Raw genomic sequence first — 24043 nt, forward strand, 5'->3', positions numbered from 1 at the left:
ATAGGATTACCACAGGTGACATAACATGTTGCAAGGTTTTGTTAGCAACAAATAAGGCCTTCTAATAAGTCGATTTGATGTCAATAACTGTTGACACTTGACAGTTAAGTTCAACTGGCTAGATCAGGAGAACAATAATGGAAAGTCACTGTAAGTTTAGGAATGTACAAATTGAAGGTTACAACAAGCATAAACACAGCAACAGAGGCTAATCTCATTCCTGAGTTGTAACTGTTAACAGAATAATCTTTAGGTCAAAAGGCCAGAATTAAGCACTCAGTAAACTTGTTAACCACTTGTGAGAAAGTGTGCAGGATATAATTGGATCACCAAAGGACAAGCTGTGAAAATCTGTAGATAGTTGCATATCTCATTCAAGAACATTTTAGTGGTAGTGGTACCCTAGTTTGAAACCCCGTGATGAAAAAAAAGGGGAGGGGGAGAGCGAGAGATGGCTGCACATCTAGTCAATGCGTTGTATTCGCTCTCTGCACACGGCCTGCTTGTGCGTGGCACACTGTATGCGGATGTGGTTTGACTATCAGCATGGCCATCTGGCAAATTGAATTTTTTTTGGGGGGGGGGGGAACTTTGCTATGGTAAACCCCCTCTCCCCATGAAAATGCACTAGATCACATAATTGCACAATAGGCCATCAGCCTGGGGGTTTGCTCGGTATCAGATGAGGGGAATAATACTCATTGTGTTTTTTGGTAAGTATGCACCCCTGTAGTTGGAAAATATGTGATAGCATTGCAGCAGTGGCAGCTTTTTGGGTGCTGTCACTTGATGGCGGCCAAAACATGCTTGTTACCACATATAATTAATCCAGTAACAAGCATATTGGCGGCCATTTTGAAAAAAAAATAAAAGTGATAACACCAAAAAAACTGCCACCACTCACACTGCAAAGCTATCACACATTTTCCAACTCTAGATGTACATACCTTACCAAAAATCGCTATGAGCATTGCTCCTTTCGATCATTTGATACCGGTGGCCCAATTTTTGGACCGAAGCTGATAGCCTATAATGTATGTTTACTTGAATTGAGTAATTTTTTTCTGTGCTGTGATTTGTGGTCAATTTTTTTTTTTAAATTTTGTTATCCCTGATGAGGGGGAGAAATTGGAATAACCGGTACCGGTAACTGCATTTGTTGCCATCTGCTGTAATATAAATGATTGGATTTATCCATTTGCGCATGTGAATAACGCACAGGCTAAGATCCAAATCAAAGGTGCTGGGTACTTGGTGTACCTTAATTCTGAGTCATTACAGCATTAGATATGAAAATATCAAGCAGCTTACAGACACGTAAAGGTGGTATTTAAAAAAAATAAAAAAGCCAAAAACGTTTGTATGAAACTGAAGTGCTAGTGGCTTTCACAGTGGGCACACATTCTTCCAAATTCTTTGAACTTTATTGTCACCAATAGGAGTCAATATTTCACTACACTACACCGCAGAAACCCCCTGCAATCCTGCGTGAAATGGCTCACACTTGATAGACTTTCTATTTAATTCACACAAGTCTCCCGTGTGCATACGTAATTTGTGTAATCTCGTGACATTTCGGAAAAATCCCACTCGGTCTCTGTAAAAGACATGCGGCCCCATTGCGTGAGCTCCGTCCGAGTAATATACGACGCACACAGGAAATAATTGGCAAATTGCAAAACATGATTATTGCTGATTTACGGGTTGTTTTTAAAAATACAGAGCAGCATGACGTCAGGGGGGAAATATTTTGAATGCATGCCTTGAAGTGGTGCAGGAATGCCCATTTTTTATTTTTTTGATGATGATGGATTTTTTTTTTTGGTGGGAGATAATTTAAAACCAGAATTATGGGATGCCACTGGATCGGGACTTAAATAGTTGGTTCAAGTTGCAAATGATTTTGTATTGTGGACAGATTTACGTACGGATAGTCTGGACCAGCATTGCGGCATTTAGCTGACACATTGTGCGATTTCACATTGGATTTTTTTGCCAGTTTGAACTGTTGCGAGCGCATTACGGAACTGAAAATGCTTGGCTTTAAACACTGTGTAAGTACTGAATTATTTTCTGTTGTAGCAAATATTAAGAGCGGTTGACAAACTGATGGGAAGTTTTTGTTTTTAGAAGGCGTAAAAAAAATTGTACAAGCATTACATTCATTGTGTGGACCTCTCAACAAAAGATGTCCACGTAAACCAGTTTTCAGATACGTTGTGTAGACTTGCCCATGTCCACACAAGCTTTTCCCCTCTCTGGAAAACAGGTTAAGAGGCATTTTCGGGTTAGGGTTATTCGTCGCAAAATGAAGAGAAACACTCCAAGAAATCATAGTAAGAAATGTGGGTTGAAAGAGTTTTCACAGTGTGAGTAAAACGAAGGAATGCCCGCAGAAGGTATGTAAACATGTCTGTGTTTATGGTAAGCCAACCTACCCCAAATTGCCAACCTCAAACTTTTTATTCCCACATTTGTTTATTCCCGCAAAATTTTAAATTGGGGAAAAAAAATTGAGGGAAAAATGTCTTCCCTATGCTAGTTTTTGTATGTGTTATTGGTCAATTTAAACAGTCACTATTTAAACAGTCACTGACAGTCAAAATGTCCATCAACTTGCCCTGCTATACTTTTAACACAGGCTAGTCACTAGCAGTCAGATCGTAAGTCCAGCAAGCACTGTGACTAGTCAAACTCAGTCAACAGACCATGAACAGACAAAGCAGGCAAGTTGTGTGGGCACAGCTGGCTTATCAATTACCCACAGGCAAAGCAAAGCTGTATCAATATGCATTTAACAGTCACGGCCAGTCAATCTCGCTTTTATGTGCCGGTAGGCTGGACATTCTTAACTGTTGAAAACAGTCACTTGGTTGATTTTGACTGAAAAGACTTGGCACAGAATGTATGTTTGCATAGGAGGGTTAAACAATTCAACAGGTTAATTAAACAGAAAATTGTTTAAGGTATCATAAAGTAAACAAAATAGGTATAAAAAGGACTAATTTTAGAAAACAAATATGTTACTTTCTTACCTACCTATACCTGGATCATTTTTAGGGTGTTACCGTCAACACATAATTTTTTTTCCTCATAACATTTTTCGCAGCCTAATTACTCTAAGGATTTGTTTCAATAATGCACATCTGTAAAAAAGGTAAATTTACACAAATAATTTGGGCATGCAGTGTAAATCGGGTTCTCTGCCTTTCACAAGATAAAATAGTTCTCTTCCTAGTCAGACATTATGAATCAAGTTAAGAATTTTGTTGTGTCTGCATGGCTCTACAGGGTATGGCTTGTTTAATAATAGGCGTGGTGTTTACTGAAAAGGTTTGGCCATAAATCTTAATTCTAGCCAAGTATACTGTTTGTTCAGAGAGACCTCTGATCCCAGTTAAAATATGCACAGTCTTGTCCATTGATATACTTCCAAGTTACTGCCTCATGAAAAAAAACCAGATTTCATTTTGATATTTTCTGGAACCCAAGCCCGCCGCACACGAGACATAGCTCACCAAATATCCCCGTATGCGGTGAATTTTTGCTGAGTTTTCTGCCTCGTGAGGCTGTGAGGCAACTATCTCCCCTGTTTGATTTCTTTCGCCTCATGAGGCAAAAAACTCACCGTGTGCGGTCAACCTGAGCTATATGCTGAGCTAAAAAAAGATTAACTAGCCAATGAAATCACGTGCTCTGTGCACATGATTTTAAGATATTTTTTTGCGCGTTTGTCCCCATTTTTCAAAATCACGTGACCGACAAACAAGAATAATGTGCTTTCATTGGCTAGTTAACCATAATTTTAACCCAGTTATTTTGTTACTTTTCATCATGAATACTATTCAGATTAGGGGTGATGTCAGGATTTTCCCTGATTTCAGGATTTGTGAAGAATCCCTTTTGAAATCTAGAATTCCTGAAATTTAACTTAAAGGTATTTTACCTATAAAAATACCTGCAGAACAAACGAAATGGGTATTTTAAGGGATGGCTTCAGGCAAACACAAGCATATCTTAGACCCTGAGTTGCATTGGGCCCTTGGCAACCCTCAAATGCTGGATTTTTGCATTTTCTCCCAATCTCATCCATGTCATATCCAGAATAGCTTTTTGATGCATAGAAGAAATCAGCAAGTTGTTGGTTAATGTATCGGCATGTTACGTGTTCTATGGACTTCTAAATCTTGGCACTGTCATAAGGTTTGAGAATTTATTTAACTTATCCCTTACTCTCTGAGGGTAGTTTACTGCATGTCAGTTGGTTATGCCAATGCCCTCCAGCTGCAGTTTATTGGAGGATACTTTGATGTAGCAGTGAAGGCTCCAATTGGCAGGAGTTGGAGGCCCTGGAGGGTGCCTGATACTGACCAGCTGGGGGCACTCACTTTGTTATCAGAGGACTCTCATTGTTCTCTGTGGCATGTATTGGAGTGCCTGTCCAGTTACCCTTGAAATGACATGGCAGATATTGGAGGGCCATGCAAAAAACATAGGAGATTTTCTTGAGGCACAATTGGCATGCGTTGGAGGGTCTAGTAGGGTAAGGGTTAAGGAAGAAGACGTACCCGTAGAAATTTCCATACTTGGAGTAACATTTTTTTGTTGCTGACTGCACTCAAAAGTGTGGCGCAGGGGCCAAAACGAAGAGAGAAATGTTCAAATGAGTGGAGGATATTTAGTCAGAGACTTGAAAAGCGGGACATTTACAAGAGGATAAGGAATTAATTTCTACATGTACAGTATACCATATTTAATGATATTGAACCCTAACCCTCAATCCTCCTGGTGGTTTTGGAGGATTTTGGAGGATTGAGGATAAATGGTGTAGAAGCATGTGAGGATGAATGGTGTTTGAAGAAGAGGAGGATTTTGGAGGATTGAGGATGAATGCATTTTGAGAGGCAGGACTGTCTGACGATTTTGAAGGATTGAGGATGAACAGTGTTTGAAGAAGAGGAGGATTTTGGAGGATCAAGGATGAATGCATTTTGAGAGGCAGGACTGTCTGACGATTTTGAAGGATTGAGGCGCTAGGTATCCTTCATTTGTGCAAAAATTTGGAATATTTTGGAGAATTGAGGATGGTTCCTAGCAAAAAGGGCCTTTGGGTTTTGGAAGGGCCCAGGCACATTGTTGTTATTTATGGCTTGCACTTTACTGATGCATATAAAAATGACTTTTGGTGAAATAAGCTGACAGATGTATGTTTTAAGTATAGTTTTTGTGTGGAGAAAATGAGATATACAGATCATTTTATGATTTCATAATAGGAACAGGTTTTTTTTAATGATTTATTTACAATGAAGAGATGTTTACTTGATCTCACTGGACCAAATGGCACACCTATCAGCTTCACAGCAACCTACATCTTTAGTGCCTGGCACCCATCCAATACAACCGCACGTCATCTGACTTTGATTCAGCTCATCGGAATGTGAAACTTGCTGTTCCATCTCCTCCCCCCCCCCTCCATCACCCTGAGCAACTGCGCTAAGGATGAGAGGCAGAGAAAATATCTACAAGACGGCCATCTGTAAACCAAAGACAATCTGACAGATATAAATTCGTAAACACAAAGGGGTAAAAAAAGATCTGATCATGTTATCGGTCGTGCCCAGCTGATACCACAAGTATTCCTTAACAAGTTTTCAGAAGAACTTGAGATACCAACTAAACGACCACCCCTGAACTCGGAGCGGTTCACGTAGATGTGTATCTTGATTCGATCATATCTGCACAATGCCGTGGTTGAAGTCAGTGTCATGTGACTAGCCCCCCTGTTGTGATCCGAACACTGTTGTAGCGGTGGTCTGAAATCTAGGGCTCGGCTGTGATACATTATCCAAAATATTGCCAAACACTCCAGTTGGCGTCTGCCTGATCTGGGTAGTTGAGCAACTGTTCGTCTTTCCGAAGACTCGCTGAGCCAAGGACACAACTTTTTTTGGTAGGCTGTTGCATCTCTAAGCTTGCTTCATCTCTGATTACGTTGGCTCATCATTTCCAGAGGAGGGATATATATGTCATTGTCTCGTCACCATGCCAACAGAAGCGCAAGTACAGGATACTCTGAATGCCGTTTGGGCCGCAATAGCCACCTTGAATCGACGGGTGGAGATACTGGAGGGAAAACTCAAAGAGAAAGATCAGAGCCACGTAAGTTGGTGGGAGATATATGTGACTTGTGACCAAAGCAGACTTGCGGGCATGCAGGGTTCTTTTCTTTTGAATGTTATCTGGTTTTGGACAAGCCAACTTAAACTATGCTTAATTAAGGAACAACATTTTGGAGTTTTTACATTTTGTGTCACCATACTTGTGTAGATATTACTAGGTATTGTATTTTATATAGTTTGTGTGTTAACTGTCCTCCGAATATTTTCTAGTGTTGCATATTTTGAAGTACTGGCATTCCACTTGAAAAATCATTATGATAATGTAGCAGGTTGTAGAAACTGAAAAACACTTACATCTGAAATTCTAAGAAAGATACTCAATTACCCATTTGTTTTAGCGAGTTTTGGAAACTTCTGTCAATTAGTACGGATTACTGGTTGTGTTTCCTGTAACAAATGTATAAGACGGGTGTAGAAACAACTACAAATGGGGAATGTCACAAAAATTCTCGTCATAAGGAAAAAAGTTTTCAAAAAGTTGTGTTGTGTACACAGAAAATTCTGTATGCAGTGCACTTGCATCCTGTGGATTGATTCAGAGTCTTCTATAAAGCAAATGTCTATAGTGGCACATTGGTTCAAATTAAGATCAGCAGAAAGATTGGATGCTCCAGGTATAGGAATTTCATGTAAATTCAGCTAGCTTTAGAAATTGTCAAAATATGGGGAGTGTGGTCCAGTGGTTGGGGTTCGTGACTCGTGATCAGAGGGTCAGGGGTTCGAATCCAGCTGCTGGTCATATGTTGTATCCTTGGGCAAGCCACTTCACCCCCACTTGCCTCTCTCCACCCAGGAGTATAGCTGGGGAGTAAACTGCGATGGACTAGCATCCCATCCAGGGGGAGTAGAAATATTCTCGGTGTTTCATGCTACTGAAACCAGAGATACTGTAAACACCGGCCTGATGGGCCACATTGGCTTGTGACAGACTTTACGACTACTACTTTGAAATTGTCAACCTCAATAGCTCTTGGTTTCAGACAGACCACTTTACGTTTTTACCTTGATCATTGACGAGAGTGATGTCTAAAGTCAAGATGCTCTTGAGTTGTTCCAAATGATTCTGACGGTTTATATTTTGTGATAGGTGCTCCCACTTTTTTGTGGAAGATAGAATTTACGTCGACATGTAAATTTTATACTGGGTTTAGCCCTTCACCGACATATTTCATAAAAACTCAGGGCTTGCGAGAAAAAATCACATGCTTACTTGGGTAGGACTCGAACCCACAACCTCCTGCTTTATACTAGCGCAGACGTCTTTACCACTCCACCACCGAGCTTGTCGGTAATACTGTCCGCTTGTGCACAACATTCGGACTGAGCCAGCTGGGGTACAGAGGTAATTTGTACACTATTCTGTAATATAGTGTTCATGATTGTCGGATTTGAACACTCCCCCCCCCCCCCCCCGCCAAAAATTCCTGGATCTGCCTCTGTATGGGGTTCGGGTTAATACAACACCTTTGTGCAACCATCATCATAGATTAAGGTATATAACCCTGTGCCCTGGCCTACACCGCATTATGAGGAATTTTTTTTTTATTGTTAGCCTTAGGCAAATTAGAACCAAGTTATGGGGATGTTCTGCTGTCCCCACAGCATTTTCGGTCCCCACAAATAGCTCGTACAGAAGAGTGTATGTCCCCACAACTACGGAACAAGACTGTCTGAGCATGGCAGTGTCTGGCATTAAACATTAATGAGGCAGGCATGCTGATTCATCATGTTGGCTTCGTGTTGATCAGTATTCACGTCTGGCAAAAATGCGAAAGGTAAATGAGAGGGTAGATTGATTACGAGTTTAACCTTTAGGATAATGACAAGGAATCAAAACAGGAGCCGGAAGGCGCTCAAATTCCTGGGAAGATTCAGTAATGGCAAATGAACTAAATTATAGATGCAGATGTCATTATTTGGAAGACTGAAAGTTGCATTTGTGATGTATGTGCACAGTCGTTAAAAATAGTTGAGTTTGTAGAAGTGACACTTTGGGGTCAGCATAGCCTGAGGGAAGGGGGGTGGGGAGGGGGGTGGGTGAGGGGCTAGTTAGAGTGTCTCAAGTAATCAACTAGTAGAGGAAGAGATAGAAGGATGCATGAGATCAAGGGGAAAACCAGTATAGCTTGTAGCTGCAGCTTTATCACCCTTGGAATATACAACACTGATTTGCTTTTGCTGTAATTTTCAGAAATGGATGGATTTGGGGGGTTAATATGTTATAGCAAATCTTGTTACACTGACTACTTTGAGGTATTGGGTTCGTAGATGTTGAAAAAAAAACCAGAAAAAAAAACAATCTTTTTTGTAGTCTGGTTCCCTGACCCCACTTCAGATGAAACGGGCAATTATAGATGCCGAGAATTGTAATGTCAGGGAATCAGTCTAGCTGGCTTATACCCATTCATAGGTACTAACTAAATATGATAAATTGGGAGCAGTATTTGAAAAAGCCAGTTTTTTTCCCCCAACGCTGGTCAGCCGACCAGCGTTGGAAATTGATACAAAAATACCACTTTTCTTGAACTTGTCAGCACACCAGGTGCCATGATTTTACAAGATGCTTTAGACTGTCATTCACTGAAAGTCCGGTAAGGTATTTCGTGATAATTTGGTAGTTTTGTTTTTTAATGTTTGCAAATGCTGTATATTCTCCTTATATTAGAGAAGATGGACAATATCTTGTTAATAATATTTGGGAACTGATTTTTTTTCCATTTGAATTTTTATGTTTGACTGTTGTTTTAGAGTTTGTAAGAAAGATGTAACAAATTTGGTTTTTCCATTTGAATTGCTGTGTTTGACTGCTGCAGAGTTTGTAAGAAAGATTTTAAAAAATTTAGTATGTTGATTTGTGATCCTATTGAGCTAAAGACGGAACCGGGCACGTGATCACTGTACAGTCATGGGGCCCCCTTCAATGGAGACACCATTGTGCACGCTATTGTCTAAATATCAATTCTATCACAAAGGCCCCCTTCAATGGGGAACGCACCGTGCTAACTTTTGTTCAGAGAATCCATCATGAGGCAATGGCTTTATACACACTAGCGTGCTAAAAAAAATTGAAAATTGAAATTCATTATCAATTAAAATTTTGTTGTTGATTGTATTGAATAACAGTCAAATTTTTTAAGATCAAAAATTGGGTTGAATGGGTGGGTCAAAAATAATTTTTGGGGGAAAAAAAAAAAAAAAAAATTATCAAAATTTTTTAACATTGATACGTGTAGTTTTGAATGGCTCTTTAAGATATTTTTTGACAGATAAATATCATATTTAAAAAAAAAATTCAATGCTTAAGCCCCATGGTTTAAAACGGTCTTTTCTGAATTGAAGGAATGCAACACAAATCTACTCTGATTCCTATCTCCAGAGGTGGTCAGTTTGGCCGTGTAACACTACTCCCTAGTCCCATTACTATCCCAGATGGACACCCGTTGGTGCACACCAGGACCCATCTGTTAATCCCAATAAAAAAAACTGGACAAATTTAAGTGTCAGAATTCTTTAATAAATAATTGATACGATGAATGTCACTGACACTGAGAGAAAGTGACTTAAATACATGTAAGTGACGTACATGTCCAAAGTGGGCCAAAATAGGGTATTTTTATGCATTGCAGAATTGTTTATTACTGAAAAGTGGCATTTAATTAAGCATAATATATTGTGAGGTGTTCTGCCAAAATGAGGCAGAACTGGGCAGGAGGGTTTGCGGGTATTAATATGAAGGAGAATAAAATTCTCCTTACAATACTGTTTGTTGCACTTCAATTGGACATTCCGTTGACATGTTATGACTGTTTAAATTTCGTATATCGACTGTGCGTCAAAAAAGGTAAAATACTGAGAAAAAGGGCCTTTGACTTCTGACTGTTTTGTAGTCTTGGAAATAAAAAAAAAACCAGTTGTTTTTCCTTAAAAACACTTTTATACCACAGTTTTATACTATTTCTTTGAAATATATGTGTAGTAGACATATCAAAGATTATCAATAAAATATCCATAAATCTGAAAATATGGGGGAAAATTGTTTTTGGCATTTTTCTCCACTACGACCTGTTTTGCCAGAAATGCCCCACAATTGGGTAAAACTGTAACCATGCAGGAAAATGGTAGTGAATGGAGGTTTGGTTTAGTATCCACGATTCCATCATTTGCAGGGTCTAGATTATCATGGATGGCACATGTCTTTTGCCCATGCTGCTTGTGCTTGTCGCTGTGCGATATGGTATTGTGATTTTAATTCCACTGAGATCAACTATGAAATTTTGTTGTTCAGCCTACTCATATTATAGACTGACATGTAATGAGTGTTTGTCATGCAATAATTGCATAAAATTGATTCAAAGGGCTCTCTGAATAGCCACAGAAATGATTTGCCAGGCTTCTTTCTCCCCATTGAAAAATAGATAACGTGATGATTTCTTAAGAAAACGAAAGTGCCAGCACATCACAGGAAGGGGGGGGGGGGGTTGCTTTTCTATTAAAGCCACGATAATTGTTGTTGTAGGAAAAATCGAAATCGTGTTTGCAAAATCGTGTGCTTATTTGCAAGTATGCTGTCAGTGAAGCGCGCCACCTATTGAGCTGTGTTCAAAATCGTCCACTTTGAACAGCACCCCCGATTGTCAGATTGTGTCCAGGCCTTGCACGATTCCCCCCCCCCCAACACACACACACACCCCCACACACACCCACACTTTTTGACTGCGGCCTTTAACCATTCTGCCCCCCCCCCCCCCCCCCAGCCCCTGAACCAAAACCTGGATAAGCTGCTGGTACATGTCTAACCTTCACATAGGCCTGGTTCAAGTCGCTCCTCAGCAATGGCTCCAAATTGTCATTTGCCAGATTAGTGCCTTAACCGGTGATTCTGTGTCATTAAATTGTGTTCATAGTTTAGCTGTTAATGGCAGTGCGCTCGCTTCTAACGAAAGAACAATTTGTCTGATGAGTGGTCGTCCTTTCCGTGCCACTGCAAAATACAAATGATGGCATGGTTTGTACATCAGCAGTAAGGGAAGTTACGGTACATGCATCCTGCATTGCGCTAATTAACGTAAACAACTTGTTTTGTCCTGTTTTCATTTAGAATGAGAGCCCATCTGCTGCTGCCGAGACCAAGTCAGAGGAGCCTGCCCCGGCCTCCACTCCAGGCGAGACTAAAGAAAGCACCGAGAGCAGTAAAGAAGCTGCCGCTGGAGAACCCACATCAGCAGCTGGGGAAGAGTCTAGACAAACAGACGAACAGAAGGTATAGTTTTTGCTTGTCGAGACTCTAGACAGAAAGAAACATTGTAAAATACACAGGGTTGTTTTGATTAATTGTTAACTGCATATTTTAGATCCTTAGCTATGTGTTGTTTGTTTGTTTATTTATTTGTTTTTGGGGGGTTTCTTTGGGGGAGGGGGGCATTGGGATTGGCACATGATAATAATCATTTCCCATTTATGTTTTGCACTGAAAGAAAACCATGTTGCCAGATGGTAATGTGATTGCTGTACATACAGGTCTGACAGATTTTAGGATTTACCTCTCGTATAAAAATTGTGAATTTATTGGGACCACAAATATGTGCACTTCACTGTTCAAGGTGTTGAAGTAGGTCTGCACATGTTGACCTATGCATGAAGCAAGCACTCCATATATGGTCATCTGATAAAACAGGAGAGAGTGATAGATATGTCCTACTTCTCCTCGGAGTGTACAAATATATCATATGTTGCCCATGTACATGTCTGCATGAACATGTAGGTCTCTACATGTTAGATGTACATGTAACTGTGATTCCCATAAATGATTGTCTGTTGCTGGGAAAAGATCAAATGATGACAACACAGATGTTTATAATCTCAGTGTACATACATACCATGTGGTGACCGTGACAGTGTTGAAATTGACGTAGAATCACCAGTAGACATTTGCTGGTGAAATTTTCCTATAGGCCTATATCTGGATACTATCACAGAGCAATGTTTCTCCTGATACTTCCTTCCATGATGTAGTTATAAACCGCCCCCCTTCCCTCCCCCCTCCCCAAAAAAGGGAATCCTACAATTCTTGTTGCACCTACAGTAGACAAAGAAACTGTTGGATCAGTTTCACCGCATTATGTTGTAAACAGAGAATTCAGAACTGTGAACAGAGAATTCAGAATTGTGAATGAATTATTTGGGGCGATCTACGGATTTCACACGGCCATCTGGAAGGCCTGCCTGTAACATTCATGTTATTCGAATACCAAGATGTCACATGATGAATGAGTGGTTGGAATAATGCGGATACTTGGTACCCTGCTGGGGCCTGGTGTCTTTGATTTATCAGCTGGCGTGCTGCGCTGAAACTGTACAGTCCCCATCGCCCTGGCCCCCAGTCTGTGCTAAATGTCACACGCTTTGTTTAGAATTCCCAGTCTGTTTTTGAGCCGTCATCGGCAAGGGGTAGGGGGGAGGGGAATGTGGTTCGGGAAGAATGTTGAAAAGTTGATCAAATTTGTCTGGGAAATTTGGATGAAATGTCATCCATTTTGTTCAGTCACTTTAGTAGTCAGATGAACTACAGTACACAAACCATGGAGCTGCATATGTAGGGCCTACTACTTTCAAACAATTTTGACTGGGGAATGTGTGAAATCTTGTAGCTAAATGGTAGAGTATATCATTTGTCATTTATCCTTTTTTTCGTTTGAAGCAACAAAAGTGCTCAAAATCTAAAGACAGGTGCTTAACAACTAACCTGATGAAATTTTAGCTCAGTGAATGCTAGTATGTTCCGAGAAAACAGTGCTCAAGGATCTCGATTTCAATTCAAAAGCTGCCGAGACATGTTTTGAATTGCACCCGCAATCAGCGTCTGGGACACGTTCTCATTCAGCCGATTGCAGCTACGTGATGTCACGCACTGAACCGACGAATTATAGCAACTGCGTGCACGTGTGCGTCATGTCAAATCTCGCGCACGCCCATTCACGGCTTCGCTGAATAAAAATTGAACTACTAGTGGAAATTTCCACACAAAAAAAAAAACGTCTTTAGACGCATCTTTGGAAATGACCTTTTATTGTTTTCTTCATAATGACAGCATGCCAGAAAGAAGAATTTCACAGGGAGTTTAGTGCCATTACTATCTTTAAACCAAGTATGCTTTTCAACAATAATTCCAAATAGCTGCAAATTATATACTCTACCTTTAATTACATGCATGTGCATGTACACATTATATAAAAGATCAGATAACATAAACAATTCATGGCTGTAGTCACTGCACATGAAATATTTTCCATTCAAAGAATTTTTGTACATGGTCACATATGTTCCCAGTTGTACAAGAGAAGTGGCCCTGTGCCAAAACAGACTACGCATGCACATTCTTGAATTTTGGGCGATTAAATTTTGGGCTATATGTTAAACATATTTTTTTGTAAATATAATTAGGCTGACTTATAAGACATTTTAGTCAAAATTCTTATTACCAATTCAAGTCCTCAAAAAGTGATTAATTTGTACATCCCCCAAATTAATTTCAGCCCCTCCCCCAAAAAAGAGAGATGATGGTGTGGACCCGAACCCAATTCCAATTACCAAAACTCACTTGTCTAGAAAGTTAAAGAAAAGGTGTCAGAACATAACAAGTTTCTGAATAATGAGAATTACTATGCACACAGGGAAAAGTCTGAAATTCCATACCAGAAATACCTGATTGAGAGAGGTTGGGTTCGGAAAACAAGATGTCAAGAATGTGCGATTGGCTTTCCCCTGGCTGTGCATGAGAGCAGAGTTGATTGAATCCTGGTCATGTTCTCACATGCCTATTGTAACCTCTTCAAGACCCTATCACAGCTATTTATTTTGCTTCAGAACATTCTGTTGACTTTCCTTTACCTAATGTTTTTTTTGTTTGTTGCTTTTTGTATAATTTTCATTTAAACCCCAACCACATTTTGCAGTCTGAGGCAGAGCCAACCAAATTAGAAACTGTAACTTCAGAGGTGGCCCCTGAACCGGCGGAAAGTAAAGAGGCAGAGGCCCCTGAACCAGCAGAAACCAAAGAAGTGGCCAATGAACAGGCAGACAGTAAAGAGGTGGCCCCTGAACCAGCAGAAAGAAAAGAAGAGCCTGCTGCTACTGAACCAACAGAAACTAAAGAAGAGCCAGCCTCAGAACCAGCAGAAAGTAAAGCGGTGGCCCCTGAACCAGTAGAGAGTAAACAAGAGGAGGTCCCTGCTCAGACACAAGTATTAATGAGCTTAACTAATACATGTACAAGTTTTGTTGAGCATAATAAGATTGACCTATTAACTTGCATAATAAATTACCCCATATATGAATCTAAGTCCCACCCACCCATCCTTGACCCAGTTTGTGATAGAGAGTTGTTTCAAATTCACTAGTGTGCTATTTTCATTCAGCACTTTCAGTTCTTTGCACATCTTACTTTTGAGGACTATTTTCTGTGGAATTAGTATGATTGGGTAGTGTTTGTTCACAACGTTTCTCACTATGAACCAGAAATGTCTGAAACGTTTTTTTCCCCTGGACAAAATTTCTGAAACGTGAATAATGGCGATCATATTTCAGACAGTTGGTCACTGTTTCAAACATTTTATATCTGAAATATAATCCCCTCTTACGTTTCTGACATTTTGAAAGTCTGAAATGAAAACCTGTGAAAACCACCTACGTTTCAGACAATATGTTACCAAGAAACTATGGCCTGTCAGTCATCCGGAAATGTCAGAAACCTAACATGGCCAGTTTCTGGATAGGCGTACGTTTACGTTATTTTGAGGTTTACAGAATATCGGAAACATACCGGTACATGTAAGTGGTTTTTACAAGTTTACATAAAATGTATGAAACGGTGAGCAAATGTCTGAAATATAACTGCCATTGTTCATGTTATTCCAGACGTAGAGTGCGTTCGATTTATACTTCCCCCGCGCTTACTCGTGCAAGCGCGACAGCTTTTGATTTACCTCTCACGTGACTTCTTGCGCTTACTCGAGCCTGGTCCAAGTGACCGACTCACCGAGCCGGTTAGTTGGGTAAGTATCCCATAAGGCCATGCAATAAACATGGCTGCCAACGTGACATCCGGCGGGCGCCTCGGGCTGTGTCCGAAACGGGCTTCCAGAGCTACGGCTATCTATTGTCAGCGCGTCAGCGCGTATTTTCAATGGGCGTGGACCTAGACCTAGCTCTAGACAGTTGGATTCAGATGCAGCCTCAGTGTCATGTCAAAGTTCAACTTTCCAGCTCTTGCACGAAACTTTACCCGAAACCGTTCGTTTATTTATAGCCCCACTGCGCATGTCTGTCATCACGCGAGGAGCCAGGCGTAAGTAAGCTGGGGGAAGTAATCGAACGCACTCATTATGTCCAGAACAAAAGTGTTTCGGATATTTTTGGTTACAATATAGTGTCTGATACTACATGTATCTGATACTACACCCTGAAACTTTTGGCCCTGTGCAATGTACATGTAACTTGTGACTACATGAAACTCAAAAATTGTGGAAAGGACGGTATTTTGAAGACAACACCTCTGTCCATTAAAACATACATGTATTTGCTTGCTAATCTTACTCGTTACAAATCCGCATGCTTCACTTTGTTTGTATTTTGTTTGGCATGATCGCACCACAGGAAGAAAAGCCTGCAGAAGCTGAGGCACAAGAGGTGGTGGCCCCAGAACCAGCAGAAAGTCAAACGCCGCAAGAGGCCCTGAACCAGCACAAGTACACAACATCTTTTGTTAAATTTTAATTTTAATAACCAACCTGCGCTTTGGTTTTTGAAGATTCGTTTTAGTTTTCAAGTTCTTGATTGATTATTTATCCCAATTAAATATGGTGAAGCATTTTTTTTAATGGAACGCCTGGCCATTTTGCATGCCTGCACATTTTGTTGGCTATTAACACAACGCACTTACAATGTAATTTTCCCTCAAGGAAAAACCAGCAGAAACTGAAGTGCAACCTGTAACAGAAGATGTCCAATCAGGAGACAGTAAAAAAGAGGAGGTGGCCCCTGAACAGGCACAAGTACATGCACATTTTTGTTTATTTTTGTGTTACACAGTTGTTTTGACTTTTGTTTACTTTGAAAATAAGCTTAATTTCCTATTTCCTATCTGTTTTTGGCATTCTCAGTAAAGAGTTGTTGATCTTTGGTCTAAAACAATGAGGTACTCTTTTTTACCTGGAATTGTAATTCTTTTTGTTTACTCTGCTGTGAACATGTCTGTTTTGGAACTTCGCTGGAGTGATAGTGCATTTTTGTTTACAATTTGTAGGGAACTCCAAAAGTTATCTACATTCATAAGAAAAGTACATAAAAATAAAAGTGAAACCTAGCTTTACAGCTTTCATATCACAATGAACACATTTTCAAATGTACTTTTTGGAAGTCGTTCGGGATACACCAAGAGAAGTGGCCAATTCTCAACAAAGAGTGCTGAAAGGACCAGACGGGGTTATCTCCACATTTTGGTCAGCCTGCTCTGACCGCTATCAGGAGGATGTCTTTACTCTAGAGAAGGGGTATCATTAGATGGGAGAGGGATCAAGTATGGATCGATAAGATATGACAGGAGGCAGTAAGTGGGGGGGGGGGGGGGGGGGGGGGGGGGGGGGGGGGGGGGGGGGGGTGCATCTAGAAGGAACTGTCTCTAGGGTGATGATGCTGGGAGGATGTTAACTAGAGTTGGTGGGCTTTCACCGTGTTATGGGGAAGTTTTTTATTGTTAGGCAAATTAGGACCTAGTTTTGGGGACTTTCTACTGTCCCCACAGCGTCTTCGGTCCCTGTAGTACCATGGGACAACTCTATGTAGTCCACACAACTGCGGAACAAGAATGTGTGTACGTGAACTATATACACCCCACGGACAATGGGAGAACAACAGATTCTTTGTTGTCCTCGAGAGTTCATCTTTTGTTAAAAACGGTCCTCAATCGTGAGTTTGTGTGCTTAGTCTATGGGAGAGTGTTATATTACAGGGACAAAGGGAAACACAAAGCATTGTCCTCGAGAGTATAGTAAAACACGACTGTGTGTATCAGTGTATGTGCATATGAAGACCTTTGGATGCTTTGCTGTCTGGCATTTTTGAAGATCCAGCTGGTTGGCAATTTTGCAGCTTGTTCACTGTCTGCTTCCTGATTGGCTTTACTGCCAAGTGTCTGAACTGTTATTTGACCAGGAAGATAAATTGTAGCTCATTGACAGCACACTGGCTGAGGCTTTCTGTTCCCTGCTACATGTATGTTGACTGTCTAATAGCGGCTTTGTTGGGCTGATGCCAATTTGTTTTGGCTGGCCATATAACTTGGCTGTTTTTGGAACTGGCTCCAGAGATTGTGGCTTTGTTGGTCAGTGCATGAATGACAATTTTTTTCTACAGCCTCGAGTTTTACTAGTACTGCACTTAACCAAAACTGACAAGGAAATAGAGCCATGGATTTTTACATGCTCCCCATGTAGTAAAGATCAAGGCAATGGTACTAGATTTTCAACCATAGTCATTCTCTGACCTCACTGTAGAACAACAAACCAAGACAAGTCTACATGTTGATGAGTCTGTTAAATATTCTATAGTTTGCTTGCTGCTTCTATTTATTTGCACTGTTTTGGAATTTCTGCTTGTTGCTCATGTTTGCACGCAGGCTGAGGAACCCTTGACTATCACTGAGACCCAGGAGGCAGCACCAGAAGAGTCTGCAGAGAGCAAAGGGGAGGCAGCTGCGACCACACAAGTACATATTTAACACCACCCTACTTCTAACCAATGCACTGCTTTCACACTTGAGAAAAAAATCACAGGGTTTGACACTGATGATTAATGGGGTTGCATGTTCACACCGACATCATTTTGATCCCGGTGTCACGGTCTCACTTCTCCGGCATGCTAGCTTCTCCGAGAGGGACAATTCGCTTCTTTGAACACGCATGCGCAATATTGCACTTACATTTTCGCCAACTTTATTTGCGTGCCGAGTTCTTTGGGGCTGTACTGGTGCACGTAAGATCTTAGGATATTTGTATGTATAGGTTACAAGGTACTAGCCATACTTGGGAAAAAAGTGTGAAAGGGATCCACATCTGTCGTTCCAGGCTTGCCTGCTTGTTTTTATGGGTGTTTTTGCATGCAAGCATGCATGAAATTCTTCTATGATGTAAGTGGAATGCATTAACATTTCAAAATAATGCATCTTGACAAATGAAACCAATCGATGTTTCAAGGTTTCGCTGTTAGATTGTGTCTGTCACTCTTGTGTCTTTTGAAGGCAGTTTTTCTGTACTATATGACCATGATATAATAGCCCTAATAAGCAAACAGACATGATTTTCCCCCTCACTATACTAACATAAGTGTAAGTTTTCTAGCTGAACAATATTATGTACAGGTTTTTATTCAGTAGGGACCAAATATACACCAATTTGCCAATGTAAGAAACTTGCATATGCCAAAAAGCACATACCTGAGAAAACGAAATGCGTTTATGTGTACATGCATGGAGAAACATGTAGCTGATGATCACAATAAAGCATGTATACACGCATGCAACTGTGAATTTAGAAAAACAAACGAGGAAATTCCAAACCGTACAAGACCTTGTTCAGTGTTTTTCAATTTGTAATGGCATTCATGAGAAGTGAAAAACGAGGAAATCAGCCGATCCGAGGAAAAGTTGCATGCCTATGTATATAGGCTGTGTGGATTGTTGGAAACAGTGCAGAGGTCGTGATCTGGTACACGGTACCCTGTGGAGACATGTGCACAATAGGGAACGAAAGATAGTATACGTCTCCACAGAGCAATTTCTATAGGAGGAATATGTCTTGACAAGGTTATCACGAAATACATGTAGATATATATGGATTTTACTCAAAAACTGGGAATTTCCAAGGTGTGTTGATGTGTCGCAAATTGAAGTATTTTATGTAACGGATATTGAGTCCAAATTTCATCCCAGGAAATTAATTCTGGTTAAAATAGGAGCATTTTGAAAGTACACTTTTGAAACTCGAAAACTTTAGTACACGAGAACACAGAAATGACAAGGATACAAATTCCAGAGTGCGTGTATGAACTAGACAGACATACACACCCATACAGATGGGTATAGACAGGCTGTTACTCATAGTGTAGCTTGTGAAATGCTCTTTGCCAGAGATGAAGGCAGCAAAGAAAGCGTCATTTGTCTCATGGTCTAATTAGTAACATCAGTCGCATTCCAGCTGCTGGGCAGGTTGGGTCCTGATTGAGGGGGGACCGTTTATATTTCCTTCCCTGTCTTGCTGTCAATAACTGGGTTTGTAAAACATGCACAGCACCCGTCCAGTTGATGATTGAGTTGGCAATGATTGTTGGTATGCGGCTTCAGTATAAGGAAAGACTGGAAGCCAAACTAGGCAACCCTAGTTCAGTTTTGATTTCATCAATGTTTTGGTGATACCAAACTTCATGATAATAATGACGTGGTGCTTATATAGCGCTTTATACCAAAGGTCTCAAAGCACTTCACAATTATTACCACTGTTCATCAGGCCATGAGACCAATTTTGCAGCAGTTGGAGATCAGCGCATTCTGGTCTCTACCTTCACAGGTACCCATTTATACTCCTTGGTGGAGAGAGGCAATTGTAGTATAAAGTGTCTTGCCCAAGAACACAAGCTCCATGTTCCGACAGGGAGGAAGCCTGCATCGTACCTACCTCTCACAGATCATAGACAACCTTAATTCCATCGGCCTCAAGTATGATCAGGCTGTTCGTGCTGCCGAGGATTGGGCTGTATGGCCGAGACGAATCTCAAGCATTAGATAAAACAATTACCGGTAGTCACGTCTAGAGTACGACTCTAGTAGCATCAACTACATGTAGTAATAGTAGCATGTTCCCTGTCAGGGCTCGAACCCATGTACCATGGCACACAAGTCGAATAATGTAATCACTGGACCACAGCGCTCCACAAGATACTGACACTTGTAACATTGATGATTGGAACAAAGGTGAAATAATCTCAGTTTAGCCAAGAGCACATCATAAGGAATTGTCATTACAGTGTCGTATGTAGCTGTACTAATGAGCACATTAACCAACCATGCATCCCGCATGCTTTGCTTAATGGTGATTTGTTTTGCTTGTATTGATTTGTGCTTGACAGTGCTGCTCTGTGTAACATTTTGATTTTTCAGTCGGAGGAGAAACCAGAGGAAGTGCCTCAGCCTGCTTCAGAAGAACCAGTCACTGAACCAGAACTAGCCGAAGAAAAAGTATTCTTTTACTTTCTTTTCCGTTATATTTTTTGTTTTTGTTGGTTTTCAGTTTTAACCATTTTTAAGATTCCGACTCGGGAAAGACAATTCAGGATGTAATTCACTTGATTAACCTTCCTTTTTGTTTGATCAGTCATAGACAGTCAAACGTTCCATCCTGTTCCCTGCCATTCCTTTTACACAGGCTAGTCACCAACAGTCAGATCATATTTCTTGTAGGCACTGTGACTAGTTAAATTCCATCAACAGACAAAAGCACGTGACTGGTAGGCACAGCTAGCTTACCAATCTCCTGCAGTCAAAGCTAGCCAGTCAATCCTGCTTTATCAAGGCAGGGAGCACTCAACTGTTGCAAACAGTCGCTTGCTTTATTTTGACTTCTGGACTGGCCTTGTTGAAATTGCCAGCCAGAGAGGGAGCTCAGGTTTAAGTCAAATAAATTCACCCAATCTATCTGACAACATGGACTCCGTTTACAAGTACCCCCTCAACAGTTAATGCACATGAGCATGAGTGTTTGGTTCTCAACATGCATTGCTTGGCTTTACAGTGAGTTGAAATCCTACACCTTCATTGCTGCTGTAACGTCCAGATATCACATTCATGAGTCATAACTCCATGTTCTGATCATAGCAGCTGACAGATGGTTTTGAAATATGATGTAGCTGATCATGCAGATTGACGGATGTTAAAACGAATGCTATGACTCATCTGACCAGTGCATGGCGTTGGAAATTAATGAAATCGGGAGATGCAATTTCTTGTTTTTTAAAACACAAAGCGCAATTCTGCATTCCATAAATGTAAAGGTGCACAATCACTTACATAATTAGAGCAAGAAACTTCGATTAAAATGTTGTCACAACATTCAGACTGTGTTTTAATACTCCTGGTGTATGTTGCTGGAGTTTTTGTAATGTGAAAGATTTAAATCAACCCGTCACTTTCTTATTTCTGTAGATGTTTTAGCTGAGCAGTTCAACTTGTGCATCACACCATCAAGTTGTGTTCCCTTACTGCAGCCGAGGGGAGATGGTATAAAACAAGTTTACAGTAACATTTCACTGAGATTTTCTCCCGTCTCTTCTCCGACTAAACAGAAAGAGGAGGCTAAGGAGGAGGAGCCAGCAGCGCCAGCCGAGCCCGAGGTGAAAGCTGAGACTGCCCCAGAGGTGGAGTCGGCCCCGACACCAGAGCCTGCCGAGACGGAAACCAAGACCTCAGAGGAGGCGGCGCCAGCAGCTGATGAGGCTGAGACCAAGGAGCAGACCAAGGAGGTTGAGGAGGAGGCAGCAGCTCCAGAGAAAGAGGCCAAGGGTGAGGAGGCTGAGCCGGCCCCCGCCGATGACACCGCGGCAGCTGCTGCTGCTGATGATGCCCCAGCAGAGGAACAGGTACTGACATCCTAGAACCAACACCCAAAGGAAATTGGCAAAAGGCCTGATGATTGCAAGGACAAAGTATAAACCTGCTAAAGATATAAGAAAATGGTGCTGAATCCATGAGCCAGACTGCGTACATTTTGAACATGTTTTGAAAAGAAAACAAAAAACACATTGACAGATTATACAAATTCATGGAAAATCAGTCTTTAGGTGACTGCTCTGTTTACCTCAAACTTCCATTTTTTAAACCAAAAACCCAGATTATGGTGCAACAATACTTTCATAACAAGAACCTTCAAGTAATGGCTTAAGAAGTTGTTTGATGATTATTCTTTGGATGGGACCATCACCTTAAAAAAAAGGGAAGTCTTGATTCATTATCCATCACCAAGGTTATACACTATTGTACACAAAGATGTGACCAAAAAAACATGTATGAATTCTCAGAAAAAAAACTAACTTACATGTTATTAAGCAAGGACTGACAAACCCAATCCACATGGTTTACATATTAAGATTTTTAACCAGGGTCATGAGAAGTTGAAGGCAAGGAAAGTGCCGCTGCCACATCCGGACTGCCAGAGAGTTGGTAAACTTGGAAGATTGCATCATCTTGATGCACTGACTTGTATCCAGTCTGCCAATCAACTGCGCTGGCAGTAGACCAATATATGAAAGCTCTGCCCCAGTCCAATGTAGAAATGTTCAATTTATAAGAACATTGAACAAATTTGACTGGAGTGGCATTTGAATCTGCAACCTCTGGAACACCAAACCAGTGCTCTGCCAACTGAGCTCTATCCAGCCCCATGTTTGCAGTCTCCCACAGTCGATATCTTTCTTCATGGGGCACTAGTCAGAAGCCATAAACCTGTAAATGCTATATTAAAGCAATAGAGTTCTAACTCCTCATTCCCCCGCGTAGAATACTTTCATAGGGTCTTGGGAGCAGACGTTTTGAATCAATGTGTGTGATCGTAGCACATTATGGAAATTAGATGAAATTACCATTTCACCGATGAGCTAGCTCTAAATGTAGCGCGAGAGGGCGACTAACGAAGCTGCATGCCACATGCATTAAGGTGCAGTTTCATAAGTTTGAAACACATGTATCTGAAGCAAATACCTGCAAACATGCATGTTGTATGGGCACAGCAGAATGAAAACCTTCATAATATTATTCTAATTGTGTGTTTCAGTTTTGTTCATATCGGCTTCATTTACACATTGGTTTCTAGTACAAATATGCAAATAGCTGTAAAAAAGCCTACAAATTTTTCTATAGGTTTGTACACAAACTTGGATGTGCCCAGGAGGCTACATTGTGTATTAGCTCTACTAATTTAATTAATGAAGCTCTATGTGCCAAAGTCTTGTAACAAATCAGCATTTTTTTTATTAATGTGCCTCTGTCGCTATTACAATCCCTCAGCCAACTTCTGAAGAGCCTGCCGCCGATGAGCCCAGCCCAGCAGCCGAAGAACCAAAGACGGAGGAGTCCACATCTGACCCACCACAGGCAGACGCCGCAGGTGATGCGCCGGCACCCGAGGCTGAAGCAGAGACTAACCATGAAGTGGGACCCGGCGGTGACGAGGTGGCAGCTGAGGAGGAGACTAAGCAGGAGGGGGAAGAGAGTAGTAGCCTGAAGCAAGAGGCGTCTGGTGCCGAGACTAACGGGCCTGAGACTGTGGAGGCGGCAGAATAATATCGGAGGGCAGTTTGTAAGAATAACAAGGTAGATTGTTTGTTAAGTTGGAACATACTTGAGGGTGTTATGCATCTTGTGTGCATGGGTGGTACACTGAAAAATATAAACATTTGATTTTCGCATGCCGCTAAGTTCAATGAGACTGTGTTCTCTTATGGGTTTCAGTGTGCCATGATTGGGCACAGGAAGAAGATTTTGCGTGAACTTGATAATTTGTTGATGAAGCTTTAAGACAAACTTAGCTGTAGAAATTTTACAGAAAGTTCACATTGCACCCTGATATCAGATCACCAGCATTTTGATGAAGAAAATGCAAAATTTCACTAAATTTCAGTTTAAAGGGGTTAAAATTAAAAGAAAGTGCATGAATAAGAGATTTGGGGAAACTTGAGGAGGTTCATAACTTTATTTGCAGAATTGAAACTTGGGACCTTACCAAGGGTTTTAGTAAAAATTGGTTTGTGAAATGAATCGAATACGA

The 24043-nt window shown here is 40.9% G+C and overlaps 1 protein-coding gene across 1 annotated transcript in view; it reads left to right on the plus strand.

The window, feature by feature from the left end:
- The window catches only part of LOC119740556 (serine-aspartate repeat-containing protein I-like), a 40937-nt gene that overhangs the window by 12865 nt on the left and 4029 nt on the right, over positions 1–24043 (plus strand). Inside the window, 9 exon segments of the mRNA XM_038215901.1 lie at positions 11278–11439; positions 14132–14419; positions 15831–15903; positions 15906–15922; positions 16136–16228; positions 17851–17940; positions 20386–20463; positions 21567–21860; positions 23284–23575. Of these exon segments, the coding sequence (XP_038071829.1) occupies positions 11278–11439; positions 14132–14419; positions 15831–15903; positions 15906–15922; positions 16136–16228; positions 17851–17940; positions 20386–20463; positions 21567–21860; positions 23284–23559 (1371 nt within the window). The 3' untranslated portion in view covers positions 23560–23575.

Source organism: Patiria miniata, unplaced genomic scaffold, assembly GCF_015706575.1.
Source record: "Patiria miniata isolate m_02_andy unplaced genomic scaffold, ASM1570657v1 HiC_scaffold_5, whole genome shotgun sequence".
In the NCBI taxonomy this organism is placed as follows: Eukaryota; Metazoa; Echinodermata; class Asteroidea; order Valvatida; family Asterinidae; genus Patiria; species Patiria miniata.